This window comes from Myotis yumanensis, unplaced genomic scaffold (genome assembly GCF_028538775.1).
Source record: "Myotis yumanensis isolate MYYU_CA2020_CCGP unplaced genomic scaffold, mMyoYum1.0.hap1 SCAF_23, whole genome shotgun sequence".
Lineage (NCBI taxonomy): Eukaryota > Metazoa > Chordata > Mammalia > Chiroptera > Vespertilionidae > Myotis > Myotis yumanensis.
This window is the reverse complement of record NW_027223774.1, coordinates 10,231,452-10,253,748: the sequence shown is the minus strand read 5'-3', so window position 1 is coordinate 10,253,748 and position 22,297 is coordinate 10,231,452. Positions and strand designations below refer to the sequence as shown.

General features: G+C 48.6%; 2 protein-coding genes, 1 non-coding gene and 1 pseudogene across 6 annotated transcripts in view; 2 read left to right on the top strand and 2 right to left on the bottom strand.

Annotated features, from left to right (window-relative positions):
- The first annotated feature begins 4,491 nt into the window (after positions 1–4,491).
- On the top strand, positions 4,492–21,023 carry ZNF114 (zinc finger protein 114). Of its 3 annotated transcripts, none has more exons than XM_070401944.1 (3): positions 4,492–4,574; positions 13,969–14,095; positions 14,849–16,574. In XM_070401944.1, the coding sequence occupies exons 2-3, from the start codon at positions 14,062–14,064 to the stop codon at positions 15,808–15,810; spliced, it is 996 nt and encodes a 331-aa protein (XP_070258045.1). In that variant the 5' UTR covers positions 4,492–4,574; positions 13,969–14,061; the 3' UTR covers positions 15,811–16,574. The 3 variants fall into 3 exon arrangements, with proteins under 3 accessions (XP_070258045.1, XP_070258046.1, XP_070258044.1); XM_070401945.1 differs by lacking the exons at positions 4,492–4,574; positions 14,849–16,574 and adding exons at positions 4,707–4,783; positions 20,790–21,023; XM_070401943.1 differs by lacking the exon at positions 4,492–4,574 and adding an exon at positions 4,707–4,783.
- LOC139000413 (U6 spliceosomal RNA) lies at positions 5,643–5,751 on the bottom strand. The gene has a single exon (XR_011469590.1). It is a non-coding gene; the product is annotated as a U6 spliceosomal RNA (small nuclear RNA).
- On the top strand, positions 7,707–8,542 carry LOC139000183 (inhibitor of growth protein 1 pseudogene; annotated as a pseudogene).
- The window catches only part of ODAD1 (outer dynein arm docking complex subunit 1), a 29,332-nt gene continuing 27,205 nt past the window's right edge, over positions 20,171–22,297 (bottom strand). For both annotated transcript variants that reach the window (XM_070401941.1, XM_070401942.1), the window contains exon 15: positions 20,171–22,274. In XM_070401941.1, the coding sequence (XP_070258042.1) occupies positions 21,807–22,274 (468 nt within the window). In that variant the 3' untranslated portion in view covers positions 20,171–21,806. The remainder of the gene's footprint in view (positions 22,275–22,297) is intronic.

Genomic DNA, 22,297 nt, shown 5'->3' with positions numbered 1-22,297 from the left:
GGAAACAGAGATGAAGGAACTTTTAGGAAGTTTAAAAGAATTATTACTTACAGTAGTAAGGAAAAGAAAGAAAATAAAAGCCCTCAGGAGTTGAAGCGGCACTAGCCATTAATCTGGCATTAGCAGCTGAGCCTCCACCCCCCTCCTGAGGACACAAAGAGCTGCTAATGCTCAATACCCTCAAGAGTTATATATATTATTAATTATAATATTATATATAATTATATATATTATTAATTTTTATATATTAATTAATATAAAATTAATTTATACAGATTATAAATTAATTCCTTATCATTAAAATGCTATAGCTAAGGCAGTATTAGCCCCAGGGCAATATCTGCAATTTAAATCCTGGTGGTGGGAAGAAGCCAGGAGAGTGGCGATGGTTAACGCCCAAGAAAACCCACCTGGATGTAATTTTGACCAGTTAACAGGAACTGGAACACATAGTAGCTTACAGCAACAGGTGCTGTTAGAGAATGCTGTTATTGCACAGATTAGAACTTGTTGCTTAAAGGCTTGGTCAAAAATAGAGGAGGCTAGCATCCCAGTCCAATCATTTTCTAAAGTTATATAAATAATATTAATATAATAATAATAATAATAATCTTATTAAAATCTTATATAAATAATTAATAATAATTCTAATCTTCTTGCTGATGCATTAAAAACTGCAATTCCCATCCTGCTAAATGCTATGGATGTGGGGAAGTGGGACATATGAAAAAAAAAAATTGTCTGAAGGCAAAAGTCCCACAAGGGAAAGCTAAACATGCTCCCGGAGTTATTAATACAAATTATGAAGGAGAAATATTAGTTATGATGTCTGCTTCTGGTATTATAAATATAAAGGCTGGAGAAAAAAATGGCACAGTTATTATTACTTCCCTATAAACAAATAGGACACACAGCACCAGTTAAGCAAACTAGAAGATTTAGGAGCACAGGAAAAAAGGTTTTTTAGCATACAGTCTTGGGAGGCCAAAGACCTCAATTTTTACAGTTTATTCCCAGAGGGAATAAAAATTACCAACCTAGTGGATTCTAGGGCTAGGGCTAATGTAACTATAATTTTTACTTTACACTGGCCTCCATCTTGGCCAGTACATAAGGTGAAATGCAACTTTTACAGGTTGTAAACCTCACTAAAATTTTGCAAAGCTCTAATGTACTTGAATATCAAGGGCCTGAAGGACAAAAAGGCAAAATACAGCCATATGTTGTCTCCATTGCACTATCTTTGTGGGGAAGAGATCTTTTACAACAATGGAAGGCTACAATTACTATACCTTCTTTACAGAAAGGTCATAGACAGATGATTTGTCAAGCTGGTGCTGGCGTCACTGGCGCCAGTGTTCAGGACCAAAATTTATAAAGGGGGCCACTTCAAAGCGCTTCGCCCTGCCTTTAAAATGAAAAATCACTAAACTAGTATAGGTAGAGCAGTGGCCCCGAACAAGAGAAAAGTTGGAAGCGCTCCAAATTATTATCAAAGAACAAATACAACTAGGGCATACAGAAGCCAGCTCTAGTCCATGGAGTTCCCCTGTCTTTGTTATAAAGAAAAAATTGGGTAAATGGAGAATGTTAACTGATTGAAGAAGGATTAATGAGATTATTAAACCTATAGAACCTTTACAACCTGGAATTCCAAATCCAGCATTAAAGCCTTTGCTGTAATGGGCAAGCCCCGAGCCATTAAAACTGACAATGGCTCAGCATATTTATCAGGTAAGTGTCAACAATTTTTTCAACAATTAGATATTAAACATATTACAGAAATTCCTAGAAACAGTACAGGCCAAACAATTATTGAACAACAGAACCAAACCCTTAAGGAAATGCTACAAAAACAAAAATGGGGAGAAGAGCTGGTATCAGGCCAGACTCCCCGACGAAGATTATTAAGAGCTCTATTTACTTTAAAATTTTTAAAAATTTGAATACAGATGCAGTGTCAGCTGCCAAAATGCATCGGGGACATAAAAAGGAGGTCCCGGTAGGACAACCTATTATGTATCAAGATGTCACTACTAATCAATGGTGCCCGGCTACCGTTTTAAGGTGGGGTCGAGGCTATGCTTATATTTCCACAGGAACCAAGAAGTTCTGGATTCCTGATAAAAAAAAAAATCAAGCTAAGGCATGGCGAGCAAGAGGAAGCGTGATGAGGCGGGACTAGAAGACCGGTTTGCACAGCTAACCATCCAGAGAGGACAAACAATTCGCACGCGGTTGCCTCGCACCCGAAACACTTCTCCACCGACATGGGGACAGGTGAAGCGCCTATGCCAGGAAGGGGAACGCCTTGTGACTGCCCATGGAAGGCCCTGTAACTAATGACTCTAATTGGATGCCTGGACCTTTTGATGATCGTGGGCCTTTGAAACCAGATGCCGGAATGCCTGTGTGCCTGGGACTGGGTGATCACTGTTTGCAATTGGGTTTTAAAGCCTGGTTGAATGTGGCTGAAAGCACCAGTAATCCTTAAAAGGACCAGTCCGATGGAATCAAACTACTGGAGAAATATCTTGTTTTAATTGTACTTTGTTAACCTGTGTAAATAACTCTGTACTTTTTAATCACAGTAGAGAGAGCTTGTATCTATTGCGAGCCAGAACAGGAGTATGGTTACCTGTGCAGATGGACCGACGATGGCAGGAAAGTTCTCTAGCTGGAGCTCTCCAAGCCATTGCAGAAGGAATATTAAAAAGGTCAAAAAGGTTTATTGGCATACTAATCGCTGTAATTCTAGGATTGATTGCTATGACAGCAACTGCAGCAACAGCTGGGGTGGCATTGCAGCGATCGGTCCAAACTGCTACTTTTGTTCAGGAATGGCATAAAGATTCAGAACAGTTATGGAGTTCTCAACCGAAAATTGATAGTGAAATTAATGAACAAATAGCCGATCTTGAACAAACAGTAGCTTTATTAGGGGACCAAATTGTGAGCCTGCAAAGGCGATTACAATTAAAATGTGATTGGAACCATACTGGTCTGTGTATCACCCCTGTGCCTTACAATGAGACAGCTTTTCCTTGGGATAAGGTTAAGAAACACTTATTGAATCATGGCAATTTAACACAAGAAATTATTGATCTTCAAGACATTTCAAAAAAGATTAAAGGAGATAACCGGACAGCAAGTTTTACAAGGTCTTATAAATGAGATACAGAATATGAATCCTATTCCACATATTCAAGCATTAATGGGAACCTCCTCAGGGTTGTTACTGCTAGTATTGATACTTTGCTTTGTTCTATATTTAGTCTGCAGAAAATCCCATAAAGCCGCAGCAGTGAACAATCAACGCAGTGCTATTTTTTCTGTCATGAACCTGAAGCAAAACAAAAAAAGGGGGAAAATGTAGTGGTCAAGCGGAAAGAAGTTAACTAGAAGAGGACGCTCTGCCGGGAGAAGGCGTGAGCCTGCACACAGGCCGCGTCAGAACAAAGTCTTGCACGCGAGACTTACTGTGCCGAGGCAGAACTTTCCTTGACGTGATGAATAGTCCATGAGGGCATAGAAAGTTCTGGGGAGGGTGCACTGCTGCAGGTGGAAAGGGTCTTTGTATAACATAGGAAATGAATAGTGTCATGTATAACTTAGCTCTGATGATTTCATAAAGCATGATTGTTAATCATTGTCACTTGCTGTACCCCATTGTTAATCATTGTCACTTGCTGTACCCCATTGTTATTTGCTGTGCTCACCCCCAATAAAAGCCAGAAGGGGACCAGAGGATCTTGGCTATTCGCCTGAGCGAGCGGTAGCCCTCTGCTTCTCCGTATCCTGTCGTCCGGCTCATCTCTGCGCCTCCGTTCACCAAGAACATCAATAATCGCTTTGCTGCCCTAGCCGGTTTGGCTCAGTGGATAGAGCGTTGGCCTGCGGACTGAAGGGTCCCAGGTTCAATTCTGGTCAAGGTCATGTACCTTGGTTTCGGGCACATCCCCAATAGGAGATGTGCAGGAGGCAGCTGATCTATGTTTCTCTCTCATTGATGTTTCTAACTCTCTATCCCTCTCCCTTCCTCTCTGTAAAAAATCAATAAAATATATTTAAAAAAAAAAATAATCGCTTTGCTATCAAAGTCAAGTCAGTTGTGTCATCTCTTGTCCCTGATGAAGTCTGAGCAGCTCCGTTGCTAAGGGACTCCGCTGGGCTCTTACCAAATAAAATCCGGGGAGAAGCAGCTACGCCCACCGTGCGTTTAGGCTACAAAGACGGAAAGTTGGGGAGGACCGAGTGCCCCTGGGCTAGGAGGCCGTGAGGGTCCGCAGCTGGGAGGCGGGGAAGGCGCGGGAATGCCGGTGCCTGGGAGCTCCCAGGGCCTGGGATATGCAAATCTGCTGGGGATATGCAAATCTGCTGGGGATATGCAAATCTGCTGGGGGCGGGGTCAGGCCCTGCGCTCCGAGAGGCCGGGTCCCGAGGGAGGGCAGGGGTGCGGGCCCCGGGGGTCCCCTTCCCGCGGGGCTCCTCCTCCTCCCCCTAACATCTCCAGTGGGAGGTGTGCAGGAGGCAGCTGATCGTTGTTCCATTTGGATGAAGAGGGTGGGAAGCAGGTAGGCAGTGCCCGGGAGGGACGCGCCCCCCGCCCCCCGCCCCGCCTCCCCCGCCCGATCCCTCCCTCCTCCCGGGGCGGGGGAGGGGCGTTTGTATGGGTTTATTTGGTTCTGGTTCGTTCGGTTCCTGGGCTCGTGTTCCCGCTCCGCAACCCTCCGGCGCCTGAATGAGCTCGTGCGCGGCGCCAGAGGCCGGTGCTGCGGGGATGGTGAGTGTGCCCGCCGCGCGGCGCTCCAGCCCTGGGCGGGGCGGGCCGGGCAGCCGGGAGGTGGGTCTGCAAAAGCCGAGCCTCCGCGGGGACCAGAGGGCGGCGGGGAGCGGGCCACGTGCTGCGCCGAGTGCCCCTCCCCTGGGGGGCGGGGGTGCAACCACCCGGCAAAACGCCCTTGACCCTGGCGACACTCCGAGGGCGGCGGCCGCCGAGCTGTGCGGTTTGGCTGCAAACACGTGTCGCGGCGTTGGAGTCGGGGGTGAGGAGGGTGAGCTGGGAACCCCGGGCCGGCGGAAAGGGCTGCCTGCGACCCTCCAGAGAAAGGGCCTCGGGTGTGAGTTGGGTCCGAGGGGCACGCGCCTCCTTGGGGTGAACGGAGGCTCCCGCGGAGGGAGTTTGCAAAGGGACCCGGTGAAGGGGGTGGCCGGGGAGTCGGCTGCCAGACGCGGCTTCCTTCTGCGGGCTCGCCCAGCGGCCCCGCCGGATGCCCGTTCCCTTCCTTCCCCGCGGCCCCGAGCAAACGCGCAGGAGATCCCCGGGGAGGAAACTGGGGCCCCGGCTGTATTGCGGGGAGACCGCGCCCCACAGGGACCTGCCTGATCCAGGGAGGGTTGGGGTCATTCACTGCGGGGGCGGAAAGGCTCGATTTAAACGAAGCCGCCGCTGAGATAGGCGCCGGCTGAGTCGCTGGCGGAGGGTTCATCATCCCTGCCGGCTGTTTCCTTGGAAACCACAAACTCAAGATAGTGGCGGCGGAATGCCGGCCCCTTATCTCAAAGCCCGGCTTCTCTGGGCCCGTGACTTAGATGCCCCAGGCAAGTGTGGGAGGTCCCTTTCTTTTTCTCTGTTCTTTTCTTTTTTTTTTTTTTAAATATGGAATTTGCGTGTCATCCTTTTGCGCAGGGGCCATGCTAATCTTCTCTGTATCGTTCCAATTTTAGTATATGTGCTGCCCAAGCGAGCACGGGAGGCCCCTCTCTTGCTGTTATGATGCACACAGCCACCTTTTAGGTAGGCTAGGATTTTTACAACTTCGAGAAACACGGTCCCGGGAAGAACCTCGGCTGGGTGTTCGGGTATCGACATCAATATCTGAACCTTTGGATTCCAAAAATGTGGTTGCATATTTCTCGAGAAATGGAATTGGTATATTTAAGATACGGAAGCACCGTTCCGACTGGAAGAATACGGGTTGTTTGTGGCCGTAGAGAATTTTGAGGTGACAGGGCCGTTTTAGCTGTGCCAAAAACCCAAATCCAACCGTTTACAGAGCAAAGGAGTCCGGCCGGCGTGGCTCAGCGGTTGCCTATTAATCAATGACTCAGAAGGTTACAGTCCGATTGATTCCCGGTGTGGGGCGTGCAGGAGGCAGCCCGTCAAGGGTTCTCTCTCATCATTGATGTTTCTCTCTGAAATCATTCAAAATATATTTTTAGCCCTAGCCGGTTTGGCTCAGTGAGTAGAGCGTCGGCCTGCGGACTGAAGGGTCCCGGGTTCGATTCTGGCCAAGGGCACATGCCTGGGTTGTGGGCTCAATCCCCAGTGTGGGGCGTGCAGGAGGCAGCCAGTCAATGATTCTCTCTCATCATTGATGTTTCTATCTCTCCCTCTCCCTTCCTCTCTGAAACCAATAAAGATATATTTAAATATATATATATATATATATATATATATATATATATATATATATATATTTTAAAGACTATAAAGAGCAAATTAAGTGGTTTGTGAATGGGGCAGCATCCCACCCAGCTACCGGCAGGGCCCCAAGGGCTGTACCAAATGTGAGGCTCTTCTAGGAAGCAGGGTGGGGCGAGGGAGCTGCTGATAAAAGAAAAGAAAGGTTCTTTGGGGGCGGGGCCATCTCTTTGGGGGAAGGGAATGGGAGCTGTTTTGATCTTGCACTTTGCCACTCTGTATGTGGGCCCTGGAGAAGGCAGGTGCTTGCTTGCTCAGAAACATTCCGCCCCGGTTGACTACCGCATTGCGGGCGGATCAAGAGAATTCTCGTGTTTTCATATTACACTGTGTTTTACAAAGTATCATACTTTCAAAAAGATATTAGCTTGTAAGAACATGTAACAAATAACTTCAAAATGTGCCGGAAGCCGGTCCATCCTTGCTGCTTGACACAGTCGCTGCAGGGACCTGGCGTATATGGCATACTGTTCTTAATATGTTTGCTTCCCCTACTTAGCGCTGTGTGTTTTAACCAAGGTCACCTCTCCTGGAAAGGTTGTTTCCCCAGGTGGGGATTTTCCCCTGGAGGTAGGCGTTAACAGGACTAAGGAAGGGGAATCTGTAACACCTGTTAACTAAGTGCCAGGCGGGAGTTAATCACTTTAACTACGAACGACCTTGGAATGGAGATAACAAACGCCCTAACCTTTGGAATAGAATGGATAGGATTAAAATCAACTGGTATAAATACAGATGTAAGAGGAGACTAAAGACAGAACCTGGCTATGCTGATCAACTGAACGCTGTCTCCGTGTCATCTTCGGCGACTCCGTCCACACCTTTGGGAACCCCTGGACCTGCTGGGGTTGGACCCCAACAAAAATGCACTGGGTATGTAATTTTAAGGCGTGCCTTTAACATTTATGTAGAAACTTTTTTTGTACTCGTGCGATAGAAACTTATCAGGCCACGGGGTAAAGCTAGCAATAGAACTACTGGGTTTGGGTTTTCCACATTGGACAAGTGCGGCGCTGCGGGCTCCCCTTCCCGCGCTCGCTCACTTGGCCCAGCTCCGGCCCCTTGGGGGGCGCGCCGGGGGGCCCAGGCAGCGCGGCTCGCAGACATAGCTGCGCGGGATGGGCAGGAGGGGGTTTGCATTTTGCAAGGCTGGGCTCCGAAGGGGCGGGGGCTGGAGGAAGCGGAAAGCTGAGCCGAGTCGCCCAGGAAATCTTGGTGAACCATGTTGAGCCCTGCCAACCTGGAGCAGATCCACCTGGTGAACTACGTGGAGGACTACCTGGACTCCATCGAGTCTCTGCCTCTCGACCTGCAGAGAAACGTATCGCTGATGCGGGAGATGGACTCAAAATACCAAGAAATCCTGAAGGAGCTAGATGGGTATTACGAGAAGTTTAAGCGGGAGACGGACAGCAACCAGAAGAGGAGAGCGTTGCACTGCCTCCAGAGAGCCCTGATCCGCAGCCAGGAGCTGGGCGACGAGAAGATGCAGATTGTGAGTCAGATGGTGGAGCTGGTGGAGAACAGGACCAGGCAGGTGGACAGTCACGTGGGACTCTTTGAGGCACACCTAGAGGTCAACGGCACCACTGGCCACAGTGGCAATGCCTGCCAGGGTAAGTCTAAGAAGAAGACAATCACACAGGCAGAAAAGCCCAGTAACAAGAGGTCTCGGAGTCAGAGCCACGATGAAAATCGGGAGAATGCAGCCAATAATCAGGACCGTGATGACATCACCTCAGGAACGCCTAAGAAGAAGAAAGCAAAGACCTCCAAGAAGAAGAAACGCCCGAGGCCAAAGCAGAGAGGGAAGCATCCCCTGCAGACCTTCCCACCGACCCCAACGAGCCCACGTACTGTCTGTGCAATCGGGCCTCCTATGGAGAAATGATCGCCTGTGACCGTGACGAGTGCCCCATCGAGTGGTTCCACTTCTCCTGTGTGGGACTGAATCATGCACCAAAGGGCAAGTGGTACTGTCCCAAGTGTCAAGGGGAGAATGAGAAAACCATGGACAAAGCCCTGGAGAAGCTGAAACCGGTTTGGCTCAGTGGATAGAGCATCAGCCTGCGGACTGAAGGGTCCCAGGTTCGATTCCCGTCAAGGGCATGTACCTGGGTTGCGGGCACATCCCCAGTAGGAGGTGTGCAGGAGGCAGCTGATCGATGTTTCTAACTCTCTATCTCTCTCCCTTCCTCTCTGTAAAAAATCAATAAAATATACTTTTTAAAAAAGCCCTGGAAAAATCCAAAAGGAGAGGGCTTATAACAGGTAGTTGGTGGACCCTGCGGAACAGGGAGGAGAACTAAGCCAGTGCATTTATTACATTGCCACCGTTGGTGAGGCACAAAGACTGTGCCATGTATATTTTTAAAGAATGTTAGAAAAGGGGCCATTCCTTTTGTAGGGATGGCAGCGATTCTCTGCCTTCTGTTTTCGTTGGCACACGTGTAATGAAAGTGGTCTGTGGATCAACATTTTAGAAACTTACAAATATAGGTTTGAATTAAACACTCAAAAAGATAAGGAAATAAAACTACTGGTCCGCATTCAGATGAGGTTTCTGGGAAAGGTTAAAACGGCGCTGCGGTCAGGTGTGAAATTTAGGTTTGGGATCACAGGAGCTTAGCTCCCCTTCCTGGGCCTGTGGTTTTCTCTTTCACGGCCGGAAAATAGGACTTCACAGTCAAAAAAGTCAAATGAAGCGCAGTGGTTAGAGCGTCGGCCCTAGCACCAAAGGGTCGCAGGTTCCATTCCTGGTCAAGGGCGTGTGCCTGGGTTGCAGGTTCGGTCAGGGGCTCATATGATGTTTCTCTCTCTCCCTCCCTCCCTCCTTCCTTCTCTCTCCCCCCTCCCTTCCACTCTCTCTGCAAAAATCAATGGAAAAATATCCTCAAGTGAGGATTAAAAAATAAAATATAAAGTCAACCTCATCAAATGAGTCCTAAATGAATGAAGTTATTTAATTGTAAACTATCTTGCGAAATAATTTCTTTTTAAATATATAACAGATAGTTGTGTTTAATTTTTAATGATTTTAGAGAGAGGAACGTTGATTTGTTCCACTATTTGTGCCTTCATTGGTTGCTTCTGGTGTGTGCCCTGACCGGGGATCCAGCTGACAACCTTGGCATGGCGGGAGGATGCTCTAACCAACTGGGCTACCCGGCCAAGGCAAGATCAATATGTTTAAAAAAATGGAGAGGAGCCCTGACCGGTTTGGCTCAGTGGATAGGGCGTCGGCCTGGGGACTCAGGGGTCCCGGGTTCGATTCCCGTCAGGGGCATGTGTCTTGTTTGCGGGCACATCCTTAGTGGGGGGCGTGCAGGAGGCAGCTGATCGATGTTTCTCTCTCATGGATGTTTCTAACTCTCTATCCCTCTCCCTTCCTCTCTGTAAAAAAATCAATAGAATATTTTTTTAAAAAATGGGGATGAGCCCTAACCAGTTTGGCTCAGTGGATAGAGCATTGGCCTGCGGACTGAAAGGTCCCGGGTGTTGATGTTCTGTAGGTGAACGGTGACACTGAGATGAGTTCAGCAAGCAAGGATTGAGCTAAGAGAAGCAGAGGGCTACCGCTCGCTCAGGCGTGTAGCAAAACCTCCAAGGCTCTCATGGCTTTTATTGGGGAGTACAGCAAGTAACAATGGAGTACAGCAAGTGACAATGGTAAACAGGCATGCCTATGAGATCATGTGAGCTAAGTTATACATTAAACTATTAGTTTCCTATATTATACAAAGACCCTTTCCACCTGCAGCAGTGCACCCTCCCTGGCTTTCTATGCCCTCATGGACCCAAGGAAACTGCCTCGGAACAATAAATCTTGCGTGCAAGACTTTGTTCTGACGTGGCCCGCTTGCAGGCCCCTGCCTTTTCTCGGCAGAGCGTCCTCTTCTAGTTAACTTCATTCCACTTGACCAGCTACCCTGGTTTTGATTCCAGTCAAGGGCACATGCCTGGGTTGCAGGCTCCATCCCCAGTAGGGGGCGTGCAGGAGGCAGCCAATCACTGATTCTTTCTCATCATTGATGTTTCTCTTTCTCTCTCTCCCTCTTCCTTCTTCTCTGAAAATCAATAAAAATATCTTTTTTTGAAAATGGAGATGATGAAGGCAAACCTGGAAATCCTTCCTCCGTCCTGCCTTACGGTACTTACACTCTCTTCACAGCTCTTGGCCACCCTGGAATAACCATTCTTCTAGTTCCTTCCATCTTTTCAAAACCCCTCATTTCATGAAAATGAGCTCCCTGTATGCTCTCTGCAGCGAATATAAGGGGTTGTTGTCATAGATATTTTTTAAAATGTATTTTATTGATTTTTTACAGAGAGGAAGGGAGAGGGATAGAGAGTTAGAAACATTGATGAGAGAGAAACAATCGATCAGCTGTGTCTGCAACCAAGGTGCATGCCCTTGACCGGAATCGAACCTGGGACCCTTCAGTCTGCAGGCTGATGCTCTATCCACTGAGCCAAACCAGTTAGGGCCATAGATATTTTTTTATAAAACACAATTACTTTATTGATTTCCTTTTTAAAATATATTTTTATTGATTTCAGAGGGGAAGGGAGAGGGAACGAGAGATAGAAAGCTCAGTGATGAGAGAGAATCATTGATCGGCTGCCTCCTGCACGCCCCCTACTGGGCATGGACCCCAACAACCCAGGCCTGCGCCCTGACTGAGAATCAGACCTTGACCTCCTGGTTCACAGTCTAATGCTCAACCACTGAGCCACACTGGCCGGGCTCTACATCCTCTTAACACAGTCCAGGACAGTTTCTTTGCCTCTGGAACTTTGAGACACCTCAGACACCCAGTTTGTAGTTCCTGTTCCTGGACCTGCCGTTTCTCTTTGCTTCCTGCTTATTCATTCTAACCATTTGCTCTTCTCAGGAGCGGTGGGGGGTTGTATAAGCATTTGCTTCAGCCAAATGAATGTGCTGGGGGAGCGAGATCTTGAATGCTTACTTTTTAAATTTTTTCATTTGAATCCTTCTTAGACTGAAAATCTTTTTTTAAAATAATTTTTTGTCAATGCCTGTTTTCTTTTATATATATATATATTTATTATTATTATTATTATTAATTTCAGAGAGGAAGGGAGAGGGAGAGGAGAAACATCAATGATGAGAGGGGATCATTGATCGGCTGCCTCCTGCACGTTGGACCGAGCTTGCAACCCAGGCATGTGCTCTTGACCAGAATTGAACCTTGGACCCTCTGGTCTGCAGGCCAACACTCTATCCATTGAGCCAAACCAGCTAGGCCAGTGGTTCTCAACCTTCCTAATGCCACGACCCTTTAATACAGTTCCTCATGTTGTGGTGACCCCCAACCATAAAATTATTTTTGTTGCTACTTCATAACTGTAATGTTGCTACTGTTATGAATCATAATGTAAATATCTGATACGCAGGATGTATTTTCATTGTTACAAATTGAACATAATGAAAGCATAGTGATTAATCACAAAAACGATATGTAATTATATCTGTGTTTTCCGATGGTCTTAGGTGACCCCTGTGAAAGGGTCATTCGACCCCCAAAGGGGTCGCGACCCACAGGTTGAGAACCGCTGAGCTAGGGCAATAAAAATATATTTTTTTAAAATAACAATTTTTTTTGTTCAATGCCTGTTTTCAAACTGGTGGCCTTCTGGTTCAGGCGCTGCTGATAACGGGAAGCAATGGAATCACTAACATCAAGAATCATTTCGTTTGGCACCTGCGTGCCCTCAATTCATCAACCGCTGCCAAATTTGTGCCGTAAACTTTTTCTTTGATGTAACCCCATAAAAAAAGTCTAGTGGATAAATGCTCCTTGTTTAAAGCGTAGTCTGGCTTCACCCATTATTTCAAATCAGTTGAACCTGAAAAGGAGTGAAAATCAGGTGAGTTATCAGCTGCTAAAGTGTGTACACACACTCTGAATAATTAATGAGGCAGTGTTTGTACTGCAACTGCGTTTTCAGGCTTCCGGTAGCATTTTAGGATGCATTTCCTTGGCTCAAAGCTTAGTCTGGCTGAAAGATGTTAATGTAAAAACCATTGAAACCTGTAAAGAATTTTGTGAGTTTATTTGAGCCAAACTGTTGACATATGCCGGGAAGCAGAACCTCAACGAATTGAGATAATGCTCCGGAGAATGGCGGGTTACATCTGTATTTATACATTGCAATCAAAGGAGGGACATAGGTGAGTTACATGAAATTCAATGAACATGATAGTGAAGGAATTTGTGGTATCTTGTCCTGGGACCCAGCACACCTGGTTGTGCCCCAGGGGCTCCAGAAAAAGGGAAGTTACAAGTTACCCAGACATTTCAAGGGTGTGTTATCATAGATGCAAGAAGACAGACAGGCTCAGTGAAGGTAAAGGTTGACCTTGTCAGTGAAGATACTGGCCTAGGACGTAACTACCCACCACAACTGCTTTAGTTAAAGTTTAATTTCAGACCATCCTTTGTGGTGACTTTAGGTCTCTGAGTCTGCAAGACCGCCATGCAGGCCTTGCCTGAGCCTGTCAGGTCAGCATGTGGCCCCTTTGGTCCACAAAGGAAAGAAACCTCCATTGAGCTACCAGCCGCTAAAGTGTGCGTACATGTTTGGGGACACCCTGTGTACAACAGCCTGTCCTTGCGTTCCTTGGCTGGTAGACACATCACTCCAGCCTCCACTTCCGTTGTCATGTGCCGTCTTCCCTCTGGGGGTCTGTCCAGATTTCCTCTTCCCAGGAGCCCACCCTACTCCTGTGTTCTGAAAGGCCCCGGCCAGCGTGGCTTTCGGGTTCAAAGGCTTGGTGAAAGAGCTGACGCGCAAATTGACACACAAGACAAGAAATATTAATTTGGAATTATGGGGGGAAGCCAGGGAAAGCTTCACTGTAGTTGTCAAGTTCCTCTGAGTCTCCGTTCCCAGCTGCTTTTATTTACTAGAATACACAATTGCCTTTTAGGAATGCAAACAGACATATCAACGGTAATGTTTAGTAAACAGTAAGATTGCCAGGTTTGGGGGGAGTTTGCTTTAGGCCAGTGGTCAGCAAACTGCGGCTCGCGAGCCACGTGCGGCTCTTTGGCCCCTTGAGTGTGGCCACGAAGTTTCAATCTCACTGTACGTCGCCCGGGCGTGGTATTTTGTGGAAGAGCCACGCTCAAGGGGCGGCTGTTTGCCGGCCACAGCTTTAGGCCATTGAGTCAGGAGTAGGTAATAAAATGCAAATGTTCACCCTGTGAATATCAAAGCCCAAACTCAGCCTTCTGGGGGACTTCTCACATTTCTATTCATTTCTATTCGTTACTGTTGATCTTGGTTTCCAGCCCTGTGTGACCTCATCTTATTTCCTTTGCGTCTGCAAAGGGCCTCTTTGCAAATCAGTTCCCATTCATGGGCCTGAGGGTTAGGATTGCAACGTATCTTTGGGAGGGGACACAGTTCACCGTGCAAGAGCACCCCAGTGAGCCTAAGCGGGCGTTTACTTGTAGGACACGGTGACCTTCAAGGATGTGACTTTGAACTTCACCAAGGAGGAGTGGACCCTGCTGACTCCGGAGCAGAGGGCCCTCTACCGAGATGTGATGTTGGAGACCATCCAGAACCTGGCCATCGTCGGTAAGGGGCCCCGTCCTGCGCCCGGAGGGGAGCCAGGCCCTCCTGTGTTCAGGAGGCAGCTGACATGGGACCCGGCTTGTTACGGTCCAGAGACACGGCTGCTGCTGCTAGACTAGGGTTTCCCCCGTGGAACTGGACATCTTGTCAGCGGTGATCAGGGTGGCGGCCTGCGGCCGGAGACCCTGCTCTGCATCCGCAGTCCTTGTCTTCTCGTGGGAATGAATTCAAACAGGAGATAAAATGGCAGCAAAAGCCGGTGAGAATTGATTTGCGGAAAAGGAATACACCCAGAGATCGCCTGAGTGGGGAAAGCCAGCCAGCCGAAAGCAAACCTGGGGGCCCACTGACCGGGAATCGAACCTGAGACCCCTCTGTTCTCAGGCGGTGCTCTAACCACTGAGCAACACCAGCCGGGGCTGAAATCAATTTTTTTTAAAAAAGCATATTAGCCTGGCCGATGTGGCTCAGTGGTTGAGAGTTGACAGCCCATGAGGTAGGAGGTCGTGGTTCAATTACCAGTCAGGGCACATGTCTGGGTTTTGAGCTGAATCCCCAGTAGTGGGCGTGCAGGAGGCAGCCGATCGATGTTTCTATCTCTCTATCCCTCTCTCTTCCTCTCTCTAAAGTCAATAAAAATAACTTCAAAGCACATTTAAAAAGAAAAGAAGCCCACCCGGCCATTTACCTGTTTTATCCTCTCCAGCCCATCTTCACTCTCAACAGAGAACTTAACTTTTGGGCGCTGTATTTCAGGTGAGGCGATTCGACAGAAAACCAAAGACTCAGCCTCTCGGCAGGACATTCTCGCGAAAAACACAGTTCGTGAAGCCAACAGAGCGTGTTTCACGAGCAACAATCCCACTCCAGGAGGACACTTGGAAGGCCACAGAGCAGAGGAGCCACACAGGCGGAGGGGAGATCCCACCAGAAAACACACCCCCCAAAATATTTTGCATCCAGACTGTGTCTTAAGGACTAACCACAAAACCTCTGAAAACAGCGAGGACCACAGAGGATTGCGGCAGCGCGTTCGGTCAGCTCCAAGTGACCAAGTGAGAACTCCAACAGAGCGGCAATCGGCCACACCTGTCAAGAATCGGAATCGTGCGCTTCGTGCGCCTGACAAAACATTTCAGGGGGTAAATGTCTCCGAATCGGGGAAAGTCTTTCCGGAAGACTGTGTCCTCAGGGCACGCGAGACTCACGTTCAAGAGAAAGTTTACGGGTCCAGTGAGCGTGAAAACATTCCCGGAAGGAACCCAATACCTGCTGTGCCGATGCCAACTCATCCAGCTCAGACGAAGAACAAGAATAATCCAGGTGGGAAAAGCTTCGCCCAGGTTCCGCACGCTCGGCCACTCAGGAGCACGCGGAAAGGAGAGAAAAACTATAGGTGTCAAGACTGTGGGAAATACTATGCTTACCGTTCGTACTTTATGAAACACCAGATCGTTCACACTGGAGAGAAGCCCCATGCCTGTCCGGAGTGTGGGAAATCCTTCCAGTATTCGATACACCTCAAGAAACACTTATTCAGACACATCACGGAGAAGGCCCATAAGTGTAAGGAGTGTGGGAGAGCCTTCCACAAGTCCTGGACGCTCACCGTGCACATGAGGACCCACACTGGAGAGAGGCCCTATAAGTGTGAGGAGTGTGGGAAGAGCTATGTGAGTAATTCATCACTTAAGAGCCACCTGAAGAAGCACAGCTAAGAGAGGCCCTCCGCAGGAAAGGGAGGTGGGGAAAGCTTCGCTTTTCTCAAAATCATGAATGAGTGGAGAGGACATGTCAGAAGGGAGCTCAATAAGTCAACGGACAGGGGAACGTGTTCCGTTAGCTCTTGCATCGTACAGAAACGGGGAATTGCACACGGAAAGAAAGCCGGTGAAGATGAGATCTGTGGAAAGCTTTTAACCTTCATCTTTTTTTTTTTTTTTTTTTTTTCCGATTGTTGACACTATTACAGATGTCTCCCATTTTTCTCCTCTCTGCTCCCCTCTACCCAGTCCCGGTCCCTCTCCCCCTCCCGCAGCCTTCACCTCATTGTTGTCTGTATCCACGGGCTATGCCCATATGCATAGATGTTCTTTGGCTAATCTCTTCCAGTGCCCCCACCCTCCGTCCCCTCTTGAGATCTGTCCCTCTGTTCCATGCATCCATGCCTCTGGCCCTATTTTGTTTGCTAGTTTATTTTGTTCATTAGCTTCCACATATAAGTGAGATCATACAGCATGTGTCTTTCTCTGACTGTCTTATTTCGCTTAACATAATAATCTCCACGTTCATACAAGCTGCCATAAAAAGTAAGATTTCTGCCCTAGCCGGTTCGACTCAGTGGATAGAGCCTCGGCCTGCAAACTGAAAGGTCCCAGGTTCGATTCCAGTCAAGGGCACAGGCCCGGGTTTTGGGCTCGAGCCCCAGTGGGGGACTTGCAGGAGGCAGCCGATCCACGATTCTCACTCATCATGGATGTTTCCATCTCTCCCTCTTCCTTCCTCTCTTAAATCAATAAAAATATATTTTTTTAAAAAGTAAGATTTCCTTCTCTTTTTTACTGCTGCATAGTATTCCACTGTGTACATGTACCACAGCTTTTCTATCCACTCACCTACTGATGGGCACTCGGGCTGTTTGCAGATCTTGGCGCTTGCAGATAATGCTGCAATGGACACAGGGGTGCACACATTCTTTTGAATTAGGGTTCCAGGTTTCTTTGGCTATATTCCCGCAAGTGGATTCACGGAGTCACAAAGCAGTTCCATTTTTAATTTTTTGAGGAAACTCCACACCGTTTTCCGCAGTGGCCGCACCAGTCTGCATTCCCACCGGCAGTGCACGAGGGCTCCCTTTTCTCCACATCCTCGCCAGCACTTGCTTGTTGATTTCTTGATGACAGCCATTCTGATATCTCATTGTGGTTTTAATTTCCATTTATCTGATGATTGGTGACACTGAACATCTTTTCTCATGTCTAGTGGCCATCCGTGTGTCCTCTTTGGAGAAGTGCCCGTTCACATTCTCTGCCCATTTTTAAGTGAATTGTTTTGTGTGTGTGTGTGTGTGTGTTGTTTTTGTTTTTTTGGTGCTGTTATATATAAGTTCTCTATAAATTTTGGATAGTAACCCCTCATCAGATGTATCACTGGTGAATATGTTCTCCCATTCAGTGGGTTGTTTTTTTCCATTCCGTGTTGTTGGGGGTTTTTTTCATTTTGTTGATGGTTTCCTTTGCTGTTCTTTCAGTTTTTTAAAGATTGGGAAAATGAACCCTGGCCGGGTAGCTCAGTTGGTTAAAGCATCGTCCCAATACGCCAGGGTTTAGGTTCGATCCTCAGGGTACATACAAGAATCAACCAATGAATGTGTGAATCAGCAGAACAACAAATTGATGTTTCACTCTCCCCCTCTCTTCCTTTCTCTCTCTAAAGTCAGTAAACATTGAAAACCACTACATAGTTCACTTATTTAAGTAATAATAATATGCCCTGGCCGGTTTGGTTCAGTGGGTAGAGCGTCGGCCTGCGGACTCAAGGGTCCCAGGTTCGATTCCAGTCAAGGGCATGTACCTGGGTTGCGGGCACATCCCCAGTAGGGAGTGTGCAGGAGGCGGCTGATCGATGTTTCTCTCTCATCGATGTTTCTGTCTATCCCTCTCCCTTCCTTTCTGTAAAAAATCAATAAAATATATTAAAATAATAGTAATAATAATAATAATAATGTAAAGATTGGGAAATGTGACAACCAAAAGCATATGAAAATGTCCACACAAAGTTAAAAGTCAGTAAGGTGATGGCCACACCCCACCATCCGTGTCTACACACATTTATCCTGAAATGCCAGGCGGTCCTTTCTGGTCCTTACAGGTGATGCCCCCTGACCCCCAAGAGGAAGCCACTGTCTTACATTTTAGATTCTTCATCCTCTTGCTCATCTTCGTATTCACCACCTGTGCTTACATCCCCGAATATCATATTTTCTGTTTGGGCTGATAGTTCTGTATCTTGCTTCATTCGGAGAAAGAAAGATGAACCCAGGTGGGCTGCAGGTGTTATTTGTTCTTCTTCGCTGCCCTGTGGGTTATTTTTTAGTTAAATTCACGTAAGAGCCCTGACTGGTTTGGCTCAGTGGATAGAGCGTCGCCTGCGGACGGAAGGGTCCCAGGTTCGATTCCAGTCAAGGGCATGTGCCTTGGTTGCGGGCACATCCCCAGGAGGAGGTGTGCAGGAGGCAGCTGATCGATGTTTCTCTCTCATCGATGTTTCTGACTCTCTGTCCCTCTCCCTTCCTTTCCGTGAAAAATCAATAAAATATATTTTTTAAAAAAAATTCACGTAAGAGACCCTGGTATCTCACTGCAGATACTGCAAACACAGCTGCTAAAACTGCCTTGGCGTTCAGTGGGTCTCCGGTTGGAATCGAAGTGGAATCGCTGGGTTGTACGACCCACATATGACGCATACAAAAGTGTTTTACACAAACTAGGATTGTATGATTCCATTCATAAGGAGTTTTCGGGGAAAAAGGCACATCTTTAGAGACAGACAGAGCAGAACCCGCTCGCGGCGGGACACGGGCGCCACCTGGCGGCGGATTGCTGTAGGGCAGCGCTGCCGGCACCCGAAATGTTTGCTTTAGGACAAAGGGAGTTACTGTCCCTCAAGGACGTTAAGGGTCAGTTATCTGGGAATCAGTGTACGAAGCTGGGAGCTCTCGACCAGTGGCTTCCAAACTTTTCCGAGGCACATCCAGAAGTCATTTCACATCGACAACATGGTTTCGTGAAATGCCCCCGTGCTGCATCATGCTTCTTTATCCCACTCCGTTTCTATTTTTATTAATTTTTAAATATATTTTATTGATTTTTTACAGAGAGGGAGAGGGATAGAGAGTTAGAAACATCGATGAGAGAGAAACACCGATCAGCTGCCTCCTGCACGCCCCCTACTGGGGATGTGCCTGCAACCAAGGTACATGCCCTTGACCGGAATCGAACCTGGGACCCTTGAGTCCACAGGCTCTATCCACTGAGCCAAACCGGTTAGGGCTGTTTCTATTTTTAAATGCTGGCTACATTTCCGAGTCTCCACTGACAAGGAAAGATAGAGTTTCCCACTGTCCTGGATGATCCCTGGTCACCAATTACGGTGGGAAAGGGTTGGTCCCCAGACCACGCCCCCAGTGGTATTTCTCAGGACTCACTGCCAGCTCTGATTTCCAAAAGAGGAACTGAGCTCAGAGAGGTGCAGACACGCGTCCAAGGCCACGCAGCTTGCATGTCGCAGAGCCAGTTTCAGCCTCCTTCCTGGGGAAAACACTAAACACTCCGCATTTTACTGCTATTGAGCATAATGTAATTCAGCCTTTTCTCCATTTTTGGCCGTAAGATTGAGTTTGCATGGGTCAGCTGTTTTCTTACACTGCATATATAAATGAACTAGAGGCCCGGTGCATGCATTGGTGCACATTGAAAGGAAATTCATTAGAAGAAATATTTTAATATATATTTTTTACTGATTTCAGAGAGGAAGGGAGAGGGAGAAATAAAAATATTAATGATGAGAGAGAATCATTGATCGGCTGCCTCCTGCACAACCCCTACTGGGGATCAAACCCGCAACCCGGGCACGTGTCCTTGGCCAGAATCAAACCTGGGACCCTTCAGTCTGCAGCCCGATGCTCTATCCACTGAGCCAAACCAGCTAGGGCTAGGAGGAATATTTTAGAGGCCAGGGAGGGACCGTGGGATGTTGGCTCCAGGGCATGTCTGGCCCCTAGCTCAGTCCCGATCGGCCAGACCCCAGCAGCAATCTAACCTACCGGTTGTAGCATCTGCCCCCTGGTGGTCAGTGCACGTCATAGCAACTGGTCGAAGGAACAGTTGGACACTTAGCATATTAGGCTTTTATTATATAGGATGGCATTCCAGAGCTCCGATTTAAAAATGCAAGTCTTGCCCTGACCGGTTTGGCTCAGTGGATAGAGCGTCAGCCTGTGGACTCAAGGGTCCCAGGTTCGATTCTGGTCAAGGGCATGTACCTGGGTTGTGGGCACATCCCCAGTAGGGAGTGTGCAGGAGGCAGCTGATCGATGTTTCTCTCTCATCGATGTTTCTAACTCTCTATCCCTCTCCCTTCCTCTCTGTAAAAATTCAATAAAATGTATTTTTTAAAAAATCCCTCAGAGGTGTGGACTGTTATCAACCAATTTGAAGGGAAGGAGACCCAGAGAATTACCTTCCTGGATTAGGGAGGAGGCAGATGGATTATCTGCCTTGATTTGGTTGCATTACATGTTGACAGGGTGTCCTGGCCGGTGTGGCTGTTGGTTGGGTGTCGTCTGGTGCACCGAAAGGTTGCCAGTTCAATTCCCAGCCAGGGCACATGCCTGGGTTACAGGCTTAACCCCGGTGGGTGGGGGGTAGGGGGGTGCAGGAGGCAGCCAATTGATGTTTCTCTACCGCATCGATGTTTCTCTCTCTCCCTTCCTCTCTCTCTAAAAATCAAAACTATTTTTTAAAAAAATGTTTGACAGGACATCAAACAGGAAAATGGCAGGAAAGTTATCTGTGATGTTCGAATCGGTCTCACTCCCAAACCCGCCCCAGCAGGCAAGGGACACAATCTACTTCATCTCTGTGGCCCGGGGGCAGGCACAGGGCCTCCACAAATATCCATTTCCCTCTCCTTCCAGACTGCCCTTCCCACCACCCTTTGAAGTCGTGTGGTCACATGACCTGCTGGGGTCAATAAATGTTCGTGGAAGTGATATGTGTCGTATCCAGGCCGGAGACTGAGAAGTCATTGCAGCTTTGCCGTTATCTCTCCCAGCGACAGCGATTGGGACACCAGGATGGATGGAGCAGAGCCCTGAGTGACCCCCAGTAGGCCACCAGCACCGGCCAGTAGTAAACCTTTGTTGCATTAAGCCACGGAGATCCTGGGGTTGTTTGTTACTGCAGCATAACAGCCTGTCCTGACTGATACAGTGCCCAGTTCTCAGGAGAGCCTGAAATGTGGAGGCCTCAACAAAATGAATGAATGAATGAGTGAGTGAGTGAATGAATGAATGAGTGAATAGGGCCATCAATTTTCCCCTGGGCTGGAGCTCAAGAAACAGCCATGTCTATGGATCCCTCTCTCGCACAGACACTTGTCGCCAGGCTGGGGTACAGTTGGGCTCTGCCCTTTATTTCCTGTGGTCACAGCTCATGCTGACTCTAAACTTTTTGCTCCAATTCTTTCCTCGGGGTCAGTACTGGGGGCTCACGGGGAGGGCGAGGAATGAGGAGCCACTGAGACAGGGACCTCGGCTGGGAGGGCCTGGGGGATGGAGACGAGGAGAAGGAACTAGAAATGGGGAAGCAGAAACGGGAGGTGGGAGGGGAACCAGGGAAGTCAGCAGAGACGAGACAAGACAGACACACAGCGAGCGGGAAACTTTTGACAACAGGAGACTGGGCGACAGAAAGGGAAAGAGGGTGGGGAACAGAGAGAGAGAGACCAGGAGACAGAGAGGAGATGAGGAAGAGCCGACGGGAAAGGACACAGGGACACAGGAAGGGGAAGTGGGGACAGCTGTGGGGGCAGAGGCTGGGGCTGGGAGAAGACGGAGCCACAGGGACGATGGGGGGCGCTAGGGGGGCAGGAGCACCCGAGAGGAGATGGCCTGCAGAGAGCAGGGAGGGCGGGCAGGTGCCCAGCTGGGGCTTCAGGACTCTTTGCTCTCCATGGAGCCTGGGCCAGTGCTGGAGGCAGGGCCAGGGCTGGACTCGGACCCCGTGCCCTTGCTCGGCAGGCCGCCGAAGCTCTCGGAGCCGCCGCTGGACTCCAGGTACCCCGTGGAGCCCAGGTAGCTGCTGGAGCTCAAGGGCCTGAAGGTGACGCGGCCGCCCGTGGAGAACTGGCTGCCGCTGGCGGAGCCCCTGGCGCCGGTGTCCCCGAAGGTGACGTGGCCCACGTTGGCGCTGGTGGCCCGGCCGGACACCAGGATGCCATTTGTCCTGTGGCCCAGGACGGGCCCGGGCCCAACACTCGGGCTCTGGGAGATGACCAGGGGTGTGACCGAGCTGGCCCTCTGGGTCGCCGAGAGGTTCAGGGGCTGGCCGCTGTCCATCTTCTTCGCCATCTCCATCAGCTCCTTCAGGTGCTGCTCCCTCGCCAGCTCCCGGGCCTCCATCTGGGGGGGGGGGGGGGCGGTGA

Coding starts and splice junctions, on each gene's coding strand:
- ZNF114 (XM_070401943.1), top strand. CDS start 4,742: ATGAGCTCGTGCGCGGCGCCAGAGGCCGGTGCTGCGGGGATG. Junction 4,784..13,968: donor AGGCCGGTGCTGCGGGGATG/GTGAGTGTGCCC, acceptor GTTTACTTGTAG/GACACGGTGACCTTCAAGGA. Junction 14,096..14,848: donor CCAGAACCTGGCCATCGTCG/GTAAGGGGCCCC, acceptor GCTGTATTTCAG/GTGAGGCGATTCGACAGAAA.